The 18,958-nt window shown below is 39.6% G+C and overlaps 1 protein-coding gene across 5 annotated transcripts; it reads left to right on the top strand.

Moving 5' to 3' along the window:
* Positions 1-7,105: 7,105 nt before the first annotated feature.
* On the top strand, positions 7,106-12,683 carry LOC113286668. 5 transcript variants are annotated; one of them, XR_003329397.1, is made up of 8 exons: positions 7,106-7,215; positions 7,315-7,488; positions 7,709-7,878; positions 7,986-8,106; positions 9,384-10,006; positions 10,090-11,019; positions 11,100-11,253; positions 12,110-12,683. XR_003329397.1 is itself a non-coding variant. In XM_026535244.1 (8 exons), exons 6-8 carry the CDS (start codon positions 10,978-10,980, stop codon positions 12,544-12,546), a joined length of 633 nt encoding a protein of 210 aa, XP_026391029.1. In that variant the 5' UTR covers positions 7,106-7,215; positions 7,315-7,488; positions 7,709-8,106; positions 9,209-10,006; positions 10,090-10,262; positions 10,906-10,977; the 3' UTR covers positions 12,547-12,683. The 5 variants fall into 5 exon arrangements, 2 of the variants coding, with proteins under 2 accessions (XP_026391029.1, XP_026391028.1); XM_026535244.1 differs by having other exon boundaries at positions 7,709-8,106; positions 9,209-10,006; positions 10,090-10,262; positions 10,906-11,019; XR_003329396.1 differs by having other exon boundaries at positions 7,709-8,106.
* Positions 12,684-18,958: the final 6,275 nt, after the last annotated feature.

Raw genomic sequence — 18,958 nt, 5'->3', positions numbered from 1 at the left:
TTGTTTTAGAGTTTGCCGAAAGAAAGAAAATTACAGGAGGAAGAAAAGTTAGCTTACGTGGACATGCCACCTAACATTGGGAGAAGTGGGAGCACAAAAACTGGGAGCCACCAAGCATTTTTGTTTGGGATTATGGGAGTGTCGTGTCGTGACCAGGTCTGTGCTTCGAAATCACAAACCAGTTACCGAACAATTGACCAAATTACAAGTTGTCCCGAATTAGTAATCCTTTCTTTTATAGAAAAACTTACACCCGAAACAAGCCTAAGAGGAGTACAAAAACTAGAAGTGGCGGCATAGAACATTCCTCCACTTCCAGGATTAAGATTCTAACATGCCACGGCTAATTGAGGAAGGATCCATAGATACTCTTAGATGGACACTATCACACATGATTTGTGTCATTTTCTCCGCAAAATCCAAATGACAACAAATTTAAATCTAATATTTTGATGATGCGTTCCTATTATAATACTCTACATTCCTACCAAAAATGAGCACAATTCGAGACGTATAACATCACCATCTACCTGTTTGAATATCAGTCATTAAAAGTTAACGGTTGAAATTAAGATCGGTAGATGGTGAGGTTTGTGATTTCGAATTGGGCTCATTTTTGGTAGTAATATAAAGTCTTATAATAGGAATGTATCATCAAAATATTATATTTAAATTCACTGTTGTTTTGATTTTACGGAGAATATGACACAAATCATGTATGATAGTGTCCATCTAAGAGTGTCCATGAATCCTCCCTCATTTAAAAGAGTCTAATTTATGTAACCGATGAATGATTTTAAGACCAACTAAAACAAAATAGATAACATTGATTCTACTCTCATTTTGTTCGTTAGCTTCTCTTCTAATTCTTCATGATAGCTGAGGTGAAATCTTTCCTGAACTGCAGAATGATAGAGCATAGCGAACCAGACTAGGACTTCCATGGATTCAGCATGAATTTCAACGTTGGTGTGCTATATGCAATCCTTTATCCCAATCAAAAGCTAAGTCTGCTCCTCGTCGCTCCCTATTGTCTATAGTGTTCTGGATATCCTCGAGTGGCGCAGCGTATCAACGGTAACTCAGCTCAATCTAGAAATTTAGATTAAAATTTCCAGAGACCTGACTTCTTGAATCGAATAATTGAATCAGATTCGATGCAAGGCTCTCGAATTGATGACATAATCAAATCAATGCAAGGCTTTAGAGAAAAACTCTAGTTTATTATCTCTTAAAAACTGAATGTCAAAAACTATCTTACAATCCCTTATTTATAATAACCTAACTTTCCTAAAAATCGAGCATCTAAAAAAGGAAATCATAAAAGAAAAGGAAATCTAAAAAAAGGCCAAAATTAGGAAAGGTATCAAGATGGTGCATCAGGTACCGCCGGGGTAGAAGGATTCGACCACGAATCTGGAACTGGGTCTGGTGGAACAAAACGTGATAAATAACAAACATTGAAGACATCCGAAGTGTTGATGTTTTCTGGAAGTTGTAGGCGATAAGCATTGTCATTAATTCGTTTCACTACTGTGGGAGGACCTATTTTCTTTGCCTTGAGTTTATTATAAGCATGAGCCGGCATTCGATCTTTAGTGAGAAATACCCAAACTTGATCACCTACCTCGAAGAGAACACGACGGCGACGAGAATCAGACGCAGCTTTGTACTTTGAGGAGGATGATTCGAGATTGGCAATAACCTGCGTATGAACCTTATGAATGTTGTCTACAAAATCATCAGCTACACCATGAAGACGTGTACGGTCTGGAAGAGTAGATAAATCCAAAGGACCACGAGGGAGAAGACCATAAACGACCTGAAATGGACTGAACCCCGAACTTCTATTTAGTGAATGATTATGAGCAAACTCTGCTTGAGGAAGTTTTGAATCCCAAGTTCTAATAGAATCACCCACAAGGAAGCGAAGCAAATTCCCCAAAGATCTATTGGTCACTTCTGTTTGACCGTCCGTTTGAGGATGATAAGCGGAGCTCATGTCAAGGCTGGTTCCTAGTAATTTCCATAAAGACCTCCAAAAATGACCTAAGAACCGAGAATCCCGATCAGAAACGATGGAAGTTGGCAATCCATGGAGTCTGTAAACCTCTCGAAAGAAAAGTGTTGCGACTTGGACTGCACCTGTTGTCTTTTTACATGGAATGAAGTGTACCATCTTGGAGAAACGATCAACAATGAAAAAGATTGAATCGAAACCCTTTTATGTACGAGGAAGACCCATCACAAAATCCATACTGATGTCTGTCCATGGTTGTGTTGGAATAGGGAGAGGAAGGTAGAGACCGGCATTCGTGGCATGACCTTTTGATTTCTGACACACTGTACAACGTTCGACAAAATGCTCAACATCACGTCTTAATGCAGGCCAAAAATAAGACTGAGAAAGTAAATGCAACGTCCGGTCGCGACCAATGTGACCTTCATTATGTGTTTCAACAACAAGTTTAAGACGGAGGCTGCAGTCTGGAATGCAAAGACGACTGTCTCTAAAAAGAAAGCCATCATGCATAGTGAAATCTCGAGAAAGACCATTCTGAACGTCAAGAAGAAGTCGACTAAAGAAATCATCAGACTCATACAAATAAGCAAAGGTGGAAAATCCTGGAACTGAGACATGAAGAACACTCAGCAAAGAATGGCGACGACTCAGGACATCAGCAACTCGATTGGAAACACCTGACGTGTGTTTGATAACAAACGTAAATTGTTGCAAGTAAGATATCCATGATGCATGACGAGCTGAGACTTTATCTTGACTATTCAGGTGTTTTAAAGCATCATGATCTGTGTAGAGAACAAATTATTTATGGAAAAGATAATGTCTCCAGTGTTTGATTGCTTGAACCACTGCATAAAATTCCACATCGTAAGTACTATAACGTAGACGAGCTTCAACCATCTTTTCACTGAAGAAGGCGATAGGCCTGTTGCGCTGGCTCAAGACAGCACCAATGCCCAACTTAGAAGCATCACTATGTAGCTCAAAAACTTGAGTAAAATCTGGAAGAGCTAGTATAGGTGCTGATAACAATTTTGTTTTAATGATCTCAAAAGCTGTAGTTGCTTCGGTAGTCCAAGTGAAGACACTATCATGAAGAATACAATCAGTGATAGGTGCCATCAAACTGCTAAATTGCGGCACAAATCTTCGATAAAAATATGATAGACCATGAAAACTTCGAGTTTCAGATAAAGTAGTAGGAGTAGGCCAAGATTTTATTGCTTCTACTTTGCCTGGGTCGACGCCTAGCCCTTCTGCTGAGACGATGTATCCAAGGAAGTGAACCTCAGGATAGCCGAACTCACACTTCTTTAGTGTGGCAAATAGTTGATCTCGACGGAGAACAAGAATTGCGTCTCTCAAGTGTGCAAGATGTTCTGTTAAGGACTTACTAAATATGAGAATATCATCAAAATAAACGACTACAAACTTACCTATGAAGGGCCGAAGAGATTGATTCATAACGCGCATGAAGGTGCTTGGTGCATTGGAAAAGCCAAAGGGCATGACAGGCCATTCAAAAAGTCCTTCTCGAGTTTTAAAAGTCGTCTTCCATTCATCTCCTGGACGGATTCGTATCTGATGATAACCACTTCGAAGATCCATTTTAGAGAAAATCGTTGCAGCTCCAATTTGATCTAATAGATCTTCGAGACGGGGAATGGGAAATCTATAGCGTACTGTAATTTTATTTATAGCACGGCTATCGACACACATCCTCCAAGATCCATCCTTCTTTGGTATAAGCAAAGCTGGGACTGCACACGGAGTCATACTTTCACGTAAATATCCCTTCAACACAAGATCCTTAACTTGACGTCTAAGTTCTTCATGCTCACTCGGACTCATACGATAATGAGCTCGATTAGGAAGAACATCATCTGGGATTAGATCAATATGGTGTTGAATGTCTCTGAGGGGAGGAAGGCCGGGTGGTAACTCATTGGGAAAAATATCCTGAAACTCCTCTAATAGTCTTTGAAAGTGTTCTGAAGGTGATGATAAAGGCTCTCTGACAACCGAATTGATCAATATTAGAACATATCCCTCTTCTCGAAGTGTTTGTTCAAAAGCCTTTTGCTGCAAGAGAAGGACTGGAGCTGATGGTGTGTGCTGTTTACAACACTCATCGAGTTATGAGTACATCGGTTTTCCGATCCAGCCATGCCAACTTGTAAGGGTTAGGATGTAGTTCTGTTGATAATTGAAGCTTGTTTACAACTTTCTCAGCAATGACGTTTTCGCTACTTCCAGAGTCAATTATGAATTTGCACACCTTGCCTCCAATAGTACACTTTGAATGAAAAAGATTATGTCGTTGGGGGTTGTTATCTGTTCCACGCGGAGCTAACACACACGTCGTAACATTAATGCTGGTCCACTATCATCTGTAAGAACCTCCACTGCATCTTGTGGCTCCGCAGCTTCCTCATCGTAAATTACTTCAACGTCATTACCAGCAGTGTCAAGGAGGAGGCCTCTTCTATTTCTAGTGGGGCAGTTAGACTGTCGGTGACCTATATCTCCACAAGAAAAGCAACGAAGTGAGTTTGGTCGAGTTTGCCGATTGTCAAGATCTGGAACAATGGGTGTGTCTGCTTTGACAGAAACAGCGTCATCTGTCGCAGTCGGAGTGTGATTTGGTCGAGAAGAACGAACAGTAGACCAGGATGAAAAGGATGATTTAGTTTGTGCCTCAATAGTTAAAGCTTGTTGATGTGCTTCGGACAGTGTCAATGGATGGAAGAGATTGATTGTGTGTTGAATCTGTTGTCGTAATCCTGCTGTAAACCGTGCTACCAGTTGACGCTCAGAGTCTTGTATATCAACTCGATTGAGAAGTAAAAAAAATTCAGTGGAGTAATCAGCCACAGATCGGGTGCCTTGGCGGATGGTATGGAGACGCTGAAACATAAGCTGGTCATAATTGTAAGGCAAGAATGTTTTCTTAAGTTTCGATGTAAGTTTATCCCATGACATGATCTTCGGTTTTCCGAGACGTGCACGAGTTGTCTTCAATAGTCTCCACCATGCAGCTGCTCTTCCACGAAAACACATCGTTAAAACAGGAACACATCGATCCATTGGAGCTCGTTTGAACTCCAGAATTTCTTCCACCGTGACTATCCAATCGAGCAGTTCTTCAGCCGAAGAATTTCCATGAAACTCTGGTATATCGGTTTTGAATCCTGTTTCCCAATGATTATCCGCTGCTGCAATTTGGACGTTGTCTTGTGTCAGGGGACGGTTGTTGCGTAAATTTGCAAAGGGGTTATCTATTTCTGAAAACGGGTTTTCTTCGTTGTCACCATCGTTATTGTTATTATGATTTTCATGTTCAATATTTTCTCGAACTGGTGGTGGTTGTTGCTGAACAACAAGGGCTTGGAGAGTGGTAGTGATCGTGGCCATCTGGGCCTGTAGCTAAGCAATAGCATCTTGGGTGATTTCTGCTTCAGTACGCAATGGTGCACGACGAGGTCTTGGCATCGTGTTATCAAACAAGGAACGTAGTTGGCTCTGATACCATCCTGGCGCAGCGTATCAACGGTAACTCAGCTCAATCTAGAAATTTAGATTAAAATTTCCAGAGACCTGACTTCTTGAATCGAATAATTGAATCAGATTCGATGCAAGGCTCTCGAATTGATGACAGAATCAAATCAATGCAAGGCTTTAGATAAAAACTCTAGTTTATTATCTCTTAAAAACTGAATGTCAAAAACTATCTTACAATCCCTAATTTATAATAACCTAACTTTCCTAAAATTCGAGCATCTAAAAAAGGAAATCATAAAAGAAAAGGAAATCTGGAAAAAGGCCAAAATTAGGAAAGGTATCAAGATGCTGCATCATCGAGTCCCAGTGGTGTTTCTTGCAAAATCAAAAGTTGTAAGGGAAGAATAGTAAGCCAAGGTTTTTAGTTTCTGCAGAGTGCAAATTTTGATGACTATTCCAAACAATCCTCTTGGTTGCCATCCAAAAAGTAATTGACAATAACATCACTGCTTGACATGTTATCATATTCTGAATGCCAGAATTTAGGATATAGTCCTGCAACTGATGCACTCTGGAATGATTACTCAAATGTTTATGTAATCTATCGGTGGTGTGTCTGGTATTGAGCTTGGGGTGATTAAATATAAAACTAGGTTAGAGACCTAGCTATAGCTTCTTCCCTTTGCAATTTGCATTTACATTTATTTGAAATTTCAGTCATTTAAGTCTTCAAAGTCATTATTAAATTGATTATGAATAGTCTCTAAACAATTTGTTCTCTTGTCTGCTTGCTTTATATCAGAAGTGATACATTCACCGCGGAATTTACTCCGCGGTGTGTATCACAAAAGAGAAAAGGGTAGTCTCCCCGTAATCCAGCGGATTTGCAGGGATAGATTTAGTGCAGGTCCCACCCCTCTTTCATTGGGTGGCCCACGGGACATAAAGTATTTCCGGCTTTATAGCACTTTCAAGATTCCTTTTAATCTTTCTTTTCATCTCTATCCTGCATTTTTCTTACCCTCTGTTTGCGTCAGCAGACAAGTTTTGCATAATATCACAGTGCCTAATATGGATGGCCTTAGCTCGTCGGTGGCTTGATCCCACAGTGGTTGTTTTCTTGTGGTGGAATAATATAATTGAACCAACTATAAGCATCCAACATAGCAGCAAATGGCCAACTACATCATCTCCTCGTATTTAAACTGCACCAGTGATGTGTTGTTGCAGTTTTATGGCTCTAATTTCCCTTATCATCCCACGCATATATGTTAGTCTCTACAACAACAGGAGTGTTTCCCTTTAGATCCCTTTACAGTGGTTGTTTGTCAGGTGGTGCAATAATTCAATTGAACCAACTAAGCATCCAATGTATTTTAGCAGCAAATGAGCAAGTACTACATCTGCTTGTATTTATCCTTTTTACCGCACCAGTGATGTGTGGTTTCCATTTTATCACTTTAATTTCCCTTATCATCACATGTTGGCTTCTTTATGTTGCCAAGTAGATTCATCATGACTACATGGTCTATGTTTGGATAAGCCATTTGTGGGATTTTTTTTTTTTTTTAGTTTCAATTTTGAAGGTAAAGGATTTTTAGAGGGACAAAGTTCCCTACTTCTAAAAAATCTATCTAAGTTTTAATGGCTCTCTCCATTGCTTCGACTGCATTGCCAAGCCTTTCTCCAAGGTCAGTACGGACACACTTGTGAATTGAATTTCCTGTTAACATTCTGAAAATTTTCTTCCGGTAAGGGAATGAAGCGCATTTTCTTTGGGTTGCAAACAGGGAATTACCACAGAAAAGCTGGAATGTGATAGGTTTGCAAACATGTAGGAAGCTAAGAACAGATAAACATAGAGTGGCTGCAGGAAAAGCTGCATCAAGTGTTTGTGAACCACTTCCTCCTGATAGACCCGTATGGTTTCCTGGTACTTCACCACCTCAGTGGCTTGATGGAAGGTACTTACTTTCGACTATATATTTACCTATTTTTCGAATTAAAAAATAAAAATAAAAATCTTAGAAGGAGACCAAGTTAATTTTGTTATAGGATATTATCTTTTGAACGCTTCTTAAACGTTACCACGGGTCTCGGTCTAGATATATATGACATAATTGTGTTATGAAGGTGCCTATAAGGTTACATTGGCATGGCACTCATTTCGGTATAATTATGTAGTCTGCCAGGGGATTTTGGATTCGACCATTTGGACTAGGTTCTGATGCAGAGACACTCAAGTGGAATGCACAAGCCGAACTAATCCACGGTAGATGGGCAATGCTAGCAGTTGCGGGAATTTTATTTCCTGAACTGCTCGAAAGCTTAGGCTTCATTGACAAGTTCTCATGGTACGAAGCCGGTTCTCAACAATACTTATTACAAGAAATGTTCTCCTTGTAATAAATGCAGTAACCGATTTGGTTCACAATTGCTTGAATCCCACATTCCTCAACAGTATTCACCGAAGGTGCAATCAGCGCTCCAGTCACTGCTCCTGTCAACCCCACATCCATATCTTTCACAACAAAATATTGCTGAAGAGGACTGGAGGAAAGCGGATGCAGGATATGAAACAAGTAAGCAATGAGAACCCGTATATTGCAAAGGTACAACAAAAATAAACTCGACAAATGATAACTGAGAAGTACTTTCAAAATGAAATAAGTACTCAATCCCACAGGGCCACAGCAAAGCAAGTTTTTTTTTCTTTCTGAAAAATGATATCATAAATGGTAACTACATAGCTGTAGGTCATGTAATTTAAAAATTTTCTACATCCCAATTACTAAGACAAGATGTCAAGTAATCATAACGAATTCTTTATTAGTTATCAAACTCTATATTTGGTTATAAGATTACACAATGGCTTTACTTACTCTCCAAATAAACTCTCTCTTAATTTCTTGTCTAACACCTACCAAAAGGATTTTTTCTCTTCGTAATAATCTTCTCTCTTTATATAGGGTCCTAAATAATGGATGACAGCTAAGAGATCCACTATTTTCGAAATCCCTGTGCGTTACATTCGTTCAATCTCGCACAGTTTATACCTCGCATAGATCATCACACTTTACTCGTGACTTTGCTGACATCATTGAATATGTCATCCCAACTTTTCTATGTGCGATTGTCTTTGCTTCCGTTAGATGATCTTCATTTCGCATAGCTAATGATATGTGCGATATTCCACTCCTACATTTTGCCTCTTCTCATTTCGCTTACTCTAAAAGGTGAGCGATATGAGAAACCTTCATCTTAGAATATCGCAGATGTTTATCTTTTCACATTTTACTTTGCCTGACAGTCTTCCGGAATTCCAGTTCATTTATCTACACGTGTTGATTTTTCTCCTTTTTACCAGCTCGAACCGCCTGTAATCGGTTGCTTCTCTTATCTATTTATTAACCATTTCGAAGAAAAGTAATCTTTTTCTTTTTTTCTTTTCATCTTTACGATCTTCGTCTTCTTTCTTCTATTGTCTTCTTTCCGCTGCTGTTGTTGTTCCATTCCTGCTACTTCCATTGTTATTGCTGCATAGCTTGTTTCATCTTTCTTCTGCTTTCATGGATTCCAACACAAAGTTTGTTTCCCTTTTTAAAATTAACCTTTTGTTTTCTGATTATCATGATTATTGATTATAACTGTCATCTTTTTGATAAATTCCCATACTTATTTCAGGAAAAATCCATCTTTAGGTGCCCTTAGGATAACCCCTCAACAGCCAAAATCTTCTTTAGATGATAAGCCTAAGGAATCTCATAAAAGGAAAGTTTCGCAAAACAGAGAAGTAAGAAATATTTAATTCTTATTAAAAAAATATTATTGCCTCTATTGCTTATCTTCTTTTTCGCAGGTTTACGATTTTGAGATGGGTGGTGCAAAGGATCCAAACCTAAGAAAGTTCGCAAGCCCACTGTCCTTAAATCAGACCTCTCCATTCTTGATTTTGCTGTCGCAGACGTAGCTCCTATAACAACAGTTCAAGCGAATGAATTTTCTACTGATGCGAATGCCTCTGCGAGTATTACCCATGACGCAAATGCCTTTGTTACTTTCGCCGAAATTTTTCCTGAAATAGTCCAAGAAATATCAATCGCTCCTACTGCTGCCTCTGCGAATTTATTGGATGCGAAACAAAGCTCTGCATTCATAAATATTGATTTAGGACTAAATGATGCTGATTAAAGTTCTGCTCCTAAAAATATCATTACTCTTTCCCCTTCTTTTTCTACCCCTTCTTCTTTTCTATTAAACTCTATTTCCCATAACAAGAAAGCCATGGAGAGTGTTAAGTTTGCTTCTCAAACCCTTTCTGAGATTATCAGTTATGCTAAATCCTCCATTGATGACCCCCACAAACTTCGCATTTTCTCTGCCTTGAGTAAACTCTTATGCGAATTTCCTTCCGATAAAGCTACAAGGGAGGAAATCCATTGTCAGATTAACCCCAGTTTCCATACTTCTTTAGATGTATTGGTAAGTTTCTTTCATACATTTGTTCTTATCTATAATTGAGAAAATATATTTGATTCTTATCTTTTATCTTCATTCTTCTTTAGGAGTCTCATCGTCGAATGATTCTAGCCGAAAGGCGTTTTGAATCCAGCTGCTCAACTGGAGCTTTCACAACAAAATGTTGCTTTGGAAAAGAAAATCAATAGGCTGAAAGCAGAACTTCAAGTTGAAAATCTTGATTCTGAGAGTCTTCGTAACCGTAATAAAGAACTCGGAGGTATTTGTTTTCTTGTTTCGACTATCGCACCCTATGATGCATTTCTTCACTCACACAAATTCTTTAAATGCATTTTATTAAGATTTAAATCAGAAGCGAGTCATTGAGAGATACTCTTTTCAATTTCTTGCTGAAGATACTCGCGCGAATAATGAGAAATTGCATACTCAACTAAATCAACTAGATAACCAATATTCACACTCACTTGATCAAATTAATAATCTAACCCATGAAAATAATCATCTCATTCAAGAAATTGAAGTGTTAAACGGTCAAATACCCCATTTATCTAAATTATCTCATAATGTTGATTTAAGACATAAAACCTTGTCAAAAGAAAATCGTACTACTCGGTACAGTCTAATGTTATGTATGTCACCTTAAATCTAACGGGCCATCACTACTCGGTACAGTAAGTCCGGGACGGTACGGGACTGGGATAGGACCGTGTACTTGTACCTCCCTAGCCTCGGTTCCTATTTTTTGGACCGGTACCTGTACCCCTGCCTCGGTTCGGTACAAAAATAGGTACGGTTCCACCGATTCCGGGACGGTCCATCGGTCCGGCTCGGTTCTTGTGCACTCTTAGGTACGCATGATTTTTTAAATCGCCATGATTTAGAAACTAATTACTCGTTTCTAGACAATTCTGTACACGCTTTTTAGCGCTGCTGATTTCCTTACTCGAGACGCGTCTACCTTGTTGCACGCTTCCATGAATTTAACCCGTCAACAACATTCTGCCTTAATGAGTCAGGTGCTCTTTCGCTTCTTTCGTTTATCTATTCCCCTTTTTTGGTTATGGTATATTAATCAAATCCTTATTTTTGTTGGTAGGAGGTTAACCGTCACATGGAGAGTATAATCGAAACTCGTCTTACTCGCGATAAAATGAAGAAGGATTTTGCTACAATCGAGGCTCTGACTAAGGAACCTGAGGATGAGAAAGCGTATTCTGCCAAACAGGAGAAGAAGGTGGACAAATATCGCAGTAAGTTTGCGCCTCTGTAACTCCACTTTATTATATTGCCTTCGTCCTTTTTTATTTTCTCATTTTACATCTCATCAATCTCGATGCACGAAGTATCAAATGTATGCTTCCGAAGCACCTTCTTTGCTCGAGGAAATGCGCACCGAGGTTGTGAATCTGTCTTCCCAATTTGATTGTCATGTCACTGAGATCGAGATTCTGAATGAAAAGATAGAAACTTTATACTCAAAAATAGACCGTTTGTCGCTTGATTGCTCTCGAAACGAAGAATTGAATTCGCATCTTCACGAGGAGAACCATCATCTTAAATACGAATTTAAACGCATCAAAAATTCTCTCACTAGCTCGAGGAACCTTCATCTCTCATCCTTGTCCCAGATCAAGAAATTAGAAGAGGATAAAGATCGTGTAGTGAAAGTGAAAAAACGAGTTGTGCTTGACCTTCGCAACTCTCGTAACGAGGTTACTGGTTTGAAGGAAGAGATAGATTGTCTGAAGAAGAAGGTAGCATTCCTTCAAACACAAGTGGACGATTCCTCTCGTTCAGAACCTACTAAACCTTCTTCTCGGATCAAGTCGATCCCTTCTAGAAAAGGCAAGGGTATCCTTGTCACTCAATCCAACAAGGACATCCCGGAATCCGATCATGGCGAAAAGCAAAGTGGTTCGTATCACGAACTATACGAGCAACTCCAAAAGTCGATTTTGGAAGTTTCTGGGCTAGATCATTTGTGCACGGATATCCAGGAAACCCTGAAAAACCACCATCTCCAAAAGTCGATTTTGGAAGTTTAGGTGTTGTATATGATTGTTAATTGTATTATGTTCCTGTTTCTGATACATAATTTCTTTTCAGCTGCCGAGGGAAGCTATAGGAATCAAATCCTCTGCCTTTCTAAAGAAAGGGATGACTCTCGCAAGGAAGTTACTCGTTTGTTAACCGAAGTTCAGGCTGTCCAAGACGACTTCGACGATATGGTGGCTAGCTCAACTCGGCTTGCAAAGATGGCTCGGAAGAATACTCAAGATTACCTCGTTTCCATTCACACTGGTCACCTCGACCAGCATGGCATTCCACATCCCCTATTTCCTCTTGAAGTGTTTTCCGATGACGAGCAGCATTCTGATTGTGAGGAAACTATTGTGGGCGAAGATGATCCTATAGTGGAGGATGCCAATGAACAACCCTCTGAACACCCCGAGGATTCCCCTACTAGGGTCGATGCTAAGTCCGGTGAGGATGGAGATGAGATAATAGTTACTGAGGGTCTTTCTCTTCAACAACAATCTTAATCCCATGTTTTCTTTCTTAGTTATTTCTAAAACGATCCCCTTATTTTCTCAAGACAACCTTACTTATCTGGGCGCTCCCAAGATTGGGGGGCATCATTTTGATTTTGCTATATATTTCTACTTTCTCGTTTGGATAATCTCTGTACTGTTGCATGTACCTTCATTGTTATTTCCTCATGTTTATCTTTCTAAATTTCTCAGAGTATATACTTGCCAAGGGAAAAGCAAAAGAATAACAATCTTTAAAGTATATATTTGTCTCTTATTCTTTTGGTGTTTCCGAGGAGAGGTTTCAATCCTCTGATCTTCCCGTCTCATAATTCCTCTTCATCATCCTGCTCATATCTCCAGTGTTGCTTCTGTTATTTTAGCTTTTATACCATTGCCTTTGCCTTATCTTGCCTTTGCTTATGTCCCTCTCACATCTTTAACGGTGTTCGGTGTTTGTATAACTACATTTCATAAAATATACACTTTAATACGTGTTTACCTCTTTCTCATATTGAATGAGGCTCAATGGGGTTGCGTTTTAATAAACTACCACTCCCTTTCAACTTTGTTACTTATCCATGGAGTTTATTTCCATGAATTTCTTGTTACTCTTCTTATACGAGGTCTTATTTCGCCTCCTAAGTAAGGTATTATTGCGCCTCATCCTATCATAAAGGGTCTTATTTCGGCGAGATATCATACGCTCGTTATTCTGGCGAACAACGATCCATCTACCTCGCCTTATAATATGTTTGTTCCATATCTCGCGACAACGCGATGGGCCTGTCCCTTCCCATGAAGGTCAGTCCCATGACTGACGTCTTTTTGGTCACACAGCTCCCTAATACGGAGGGTGCCATCCCTTTATGTTCCCCCTGATTGCCCCTTCAAGGAGGTTAACCCTAACATGCATGTTGGTATTCTCCCATCCAGTTATTACAACATTCAGTTGTTCTCGTGACCCCTTATCCCCTTCGCCAATATGGTTTGTGGTTACGAAGTAACACCCTAGATGGGGTTTTTTCGGGATCGAGTGCATCTAGCAAGGACTTTCCAAACGGACATGGCTGGTAACGCTCCAGACGCACCAGGCACCCGCAGCTCAACCAAATACGTCGGCGCCCTGATCATATTTCTGCACCCCTTACCGAAGACCATCATAAAAGGGACTCTCGGAGGGTAGGTCTTATTATTGTCCCTATCTCGTATTTCTGAGAGTTGTTCACGAGATGCGTTAGGTTTTGCCTCTTGTACTTTCATGCGAATTAGGGTGTATGCCGTGGATTTCCAGCCTTCCTAGGCGAAGGTTTTATGTTTTCCTGGAAACTTTTTACTTTGCAAAATTGTGAGGTCTTATTTCGATAAATGCTAAACTGATTATTTTGACTCGTTATAACTCTCCATCTTTGAATCACAATATCAAACATAACCTTTTCTATTTTCTTAATTCAGGTACATTAAAATATTTTAAATAAAAATTTTCCAAAATCCTTGTCCCTCTATTAACGGTTTTATTCCTCCCTCTGAATGCGTTCCAACAGATATTTCCTCAATTCTCCCATCCTTATCTGGTTTCTAATTTTAAACCGCATTGCGAACAAAGGTTGCTCGGTCGATACTGCATAAACAAATGATCACTAACTCTTCTTCCGGCAATCTCCCTTTTAGTTTCTCGCATACCGTTTCGCATCTCTTAACAATACTTCGCAAGCTATCATGTGGCCTTTGCTTTAAAGAGAAAAGTGCCGTAATATCTGATGGATATGATTCGTGTCTCGCACATTTATTTACCACTTCCGGCTTTACTTTCAATTCTTGTGTCTTCCTGTGTACTTGACTTTCAATCGCCTATTTTTTCTCGCTGTTCATTCTTAATTGATGTACCTGGTATTTCCTCTCTCTAAACTCCCTTCGACTGTTTTCTATTGCTCTTATCAAGTCCTACCTTTCACTTTGCTCTTCTCGCCCAATTCTTCTTTTCTGACATTCTTGATGCTCGTCGGTTGCGACATTCTTCCTTTGGGAGACAAATTCTACTTGTCTTTCTTTTAGACGGCTGTTTATAATTGCAAGCTTCCCGTTCTCCCTCTCTAATCTTATGAGTTCCCTTATTATGCCTTCCTTTCTCTTGCTCTCTTGATAGAGTTCTTCCCTTAGCCTTCGCATTTCCTCGTCGTCCTCGTGATTGTCTTTTAGCTCTTTTCCCATACTTCGGACTTCCTTTTCTCCAGTAACATTTTCAGTCTCTGATGTTGAAACCCCTTTACGTTTAGCGGCTGTGGTCTTCACTATAGCTTGCGGGGCTTACCGCTTCTTAAGTATGGGGGTTTCTTTCTCGTTCGGTGCTATTTCTTCCTCCTCCGCCATTATCCTTCCCTTCTTAGTTTTTCCTCCTGGCATTTCAACTTTGCTTGGCTTCTCTGAGCCCAATACTTGATCCTTCTCCTTTGTATCTTCTTCCTTTTCCCCAACACGTTGTTGTTTCTTCTCCTATTTCGATGACATTTACCATCAATCTCTCTGCCCTTTTTTCTTCACTTGCTTTCTTATTTTGTTCCACCCGCTTGTTGAATTTCTCTTCATAATTGTGCACATTTTTTTGTTTACATTCTCTAGCATCCCTTAGATCTCCCCGAACTTCGCCTATCCCGTTGGGCATAGTAAACCAGATTGCCTGATGATAAGTAGTTGCTACCCCTTTTATGCCATGAATCCATGATCTACCAATAATCGCATTGTATGGAGAGTCCACGTCTATCACACATACGGTGACCTTCGTCTCTAGCTCTCCCACAAAGATTTTAACAGTCAATTCTCCTTTTCGGCTTTGATGCTACCCCGTTGAATCCATATATATTATATGTGGAGGGAACCAAATCTGAATCTTTATACCCCATAGTATTGAATGCATGATAAAATAGAATATCAACTGAATTTCCCGTGTCTATTAATATCCTATCTGTCGCCCACATTTTTATTTTGTATCACTATCCTCCTCCCATCTCGAGTATTTGTCGAAGCTCAGGGTCACAACTAGCGGGTCAGTGTGAGAAGCTCCTCCCTCGGATGCATCTTTTGCTGAAAATATTATCTTTCTTTTCTGCCATCCTTTTAGTGGTTCATTCTTCACCACGTCGAAAATTTTGTTACCCTCAAGATCCCTTTTATGCACTCTCTTTAGGACGTTGTCATAGAAGTCTTGGATGCTCTTAGCTGAGTGTATTATCGAGTTATAATTCAATTTTTGAGCTCCTCTCTCTATCCCAATCCGATATACTTGCTGGTTATCTCACGGCGGAGGAGGCGGTGGTGTCACATATCTTTCCAAAAAATGCGCAAGTTTCCCCTGTTCTATCATGCGAAGTATGATCCTCCGGATATTTCGACAGTCTTCCGTGTTGTGACCGTGAAAATGATGATAACTACAGAATTCATTACTCCTTACACCTGGGGGGGTTCCCTTCCCAATTTTGGCGGTGGCGGAATTTCCTCCGTCAATATGATTGCTTCCCAGATCTTTTCTACTGTTGTATTTAACTTAGAGAGATTCACGTCTTCAAAGATCGGTCCATTAGGTCTCCGCTCTCCGAACCTCGGTCCTTGGTTACCTCCCGGTTGATACCCTCAATTATAACCTCGCGGTTCATAATTTCTTCACCATGACTCTTCGTATCTATGTTGGTCAATCCACTCCTGATCTCCTCTCGATACGGCTACGAGTCTGGATGGTAATGGAGTTGATACTTCTTTCTTTTCTGGACTTGGATCATTTTCCACTGTATGTACGGTCTGAGGTAATAATCTTGAGATCCCTTCCTTCGCTGGAATAGAAGGTGTTTCACTTACATGTCTCTTCTTTTCCTCCAACGACACATATTCCTCCTGGTATTCCCTTAATTCATTCATTGTCAACGAGTTCCGGATTATGAATATATGGGTATACAATAGGTCTGTCGGAAACAATGCATTCACAAAGTCTAGTATGGAATTATTTTCATCAACTCTTCCACCGAGTTCACTACACACCGTCATCCATATCGTTACTAGTCCTCGTATACTTTCCATTGTCCTTCTCCTGAGATTGAACAAAGTTTCTATTCCAGGTCTTAATGATGTGATATTTTAATGTGGTAAGTAAAATTTCGTTGCTCGGACTTGTAAGATTCGATTTTAGACTTAATAAAATATATACAATAAAGTTGTCACAGTATTGAGTGGTACTGAGACTCAGGATTCCACCAAATTCCATTCATGTGATTCAAATAATAATTCTAGACATTTATAGCTCCAAAGATAACAATTATAGACTCTGTTCTTTGCCAAAAGTAGATTTTTGAAAAGAAATGACTGTAAATCAAAAGAATGATGTATCAAAAATACATAGACCAAGCATACATCATCAAACGAAATCACACCCATTCAATAAAAATCATAAATCGATTAAAAATCAATGCAAATAGTCATAAAAGAAATATTAGAATTACCACATGCGTGAAATAGGGCTTCCTCCGTCATCCCAGTGTTGGGGTTTAGCTCCTCATGTCATTCAAAATTTGCGACGTTGTTCTTCTCTGCAACGTTTGTTCTTCAACCATTTATGAATTTGAGACGATGTTCTTCTTCGCAACGCTTGTTCTTCGGCTCTTCAGCAGCAGAAGTAACTTTCCTACAACCTTCCTGCGCTCCCGATTTCTCTACGTTCTGGCTTCTAAACTCCCCCAAAGACTCCAAACCCTCCTGTGACCTTTGTCCTCTTAGTTATACACCACAAGACGATTAAAACTCCTTTAAATCTTCCCAAGAATAGTTTATTTCTTTGATGCCAAGTTTCGAGAATAATTCTCTCTGACTTTCTCTGCACGCGTCTTCCGAGTTATGATAACTCTCGTACACTCGCTTGAGACTAAATCCATACCAAATACATTCAAATCTCGCATAAAATACTTTCCTAATCCTTCATGTATTCTCAAAAATCCCGATAATATTTCTTCTCCCATGTTTCCTTATAACTGAAGATATGGCCCTATTTAATCGAATCTGGTGGGCCTATTAAATCTGGTTAGTCCTAACAGGACCAGGCCAAACAAAATCCGCAATTGAATCCTCGTGAAACTCTTCCAAAATTCGAACAAAGAGCTCCGCAAATGAGAAGAAAAATTTCTCGCCAAATTTGAAATTGAATTTGGAAAGATGACCTCCCCCTATCCAGTTCTGGTGTCCCTTTAGCAGCTGCCTGGAAATGGGCTACCCCTTATCCATAGTGAGAGTCCGAATAACACTCGCCCCTTGGGTGCCTTTAGTAATTTTTCTGGGATATTTTCAACACTTTTTCAGGGTTCCTCCGGGGTATTTCTGGGGTGCTTCCAACATACTTCTGGGTGCTTCTGGTACGTTATCTACGGAGGTTCAAATGCCACATTTTGAGCCAATTTCGCCGCAAAAGCTTGTTTCTCCAAAAACACCTACAAAGACATAAAATAACCAAATAAGTACAAAATCGAGCACTAACAATATATACAATTAGGACAAATTAGACACATAAATGCGTCTATCAAATACCCCCAAACTTATTATTTGCTAGTCCCGAGCAAATCAAAACTACAAAATAAAATCCTAACTCACTGTCGCAAGCATCGTCGATTGCATTTAGTGTATGCAATAAGCCTTTAAACCCCTTGGTGGACCTAGTGTCCGAGTTATAGTCTCGGGAGGGCTTACTAGAGATATACCCACAAAACCTTTATACTCCAGACCCTAACTATCTACAACGAACCTTGGAAGGCACTAAAGAACCTCCTTGGTTGGCATACTTATTGACTACAAGAGGAAGTACCCTGATGCGAAATTCCAATTGTTGTACACGAGTTTGCACTCAAGTATACTAAAATTCATATATAAGTGACAGAGCTCTACTCAGATAGTTGCACTATGGACATCATATTCGGAGTCAAACTAATCATATGAATAGATTAAGAAGATGAAAAAATAGAAAAATGTAGATGGTTTTGATGTTGACCAAATGATCGATGTTTCACATATCTGTCTGAAGGCCACTTCCAAAATGAACCTATCCTAATGGACTGAGATACTGGTCTGACTAATATCAACACTGCTGGCATATACAAGGGAACCAGCGGCCGATAACCTAAATCTAGATCAACAAACTGGCATATACAAGGGAACCAGCGGTTGAATACATAGAACAATAACCTTTTTTTTTTAACGGCATGAATAGATATTTTGATCCAAGCGCATGCTTCTTGTCAGCAGATTACACGATAGTTCCCACGGGTCCTGCATTCCACGCTTGTTTAGGCGACGGAGACAGGGAGAACACACACATATTTCTATCCAAGTGTTAATATTTATTCCGATTGGTCTAATTGGTCTAGTCTTTTTTTTTTTTTTTTTTTTTTTTTTT

This window comes from Papaver somniferum, chromosome 6, assembly GCF_003573695.1.
Source record: "Papaver somniferum cultivar HN1 chromosome 6, ASM357369v1, whole genome shotgun sequence".
Lineage (NCBI taxonomy): Eukaryota > Viridiplantae > Streptophyta > Magnoliopsida > Ranunculales > Papaveraceae > Papaver > Papaver somniferum.
This window is presented reverse-complemented; position numbering and strand designations above follow the sequence as displayed.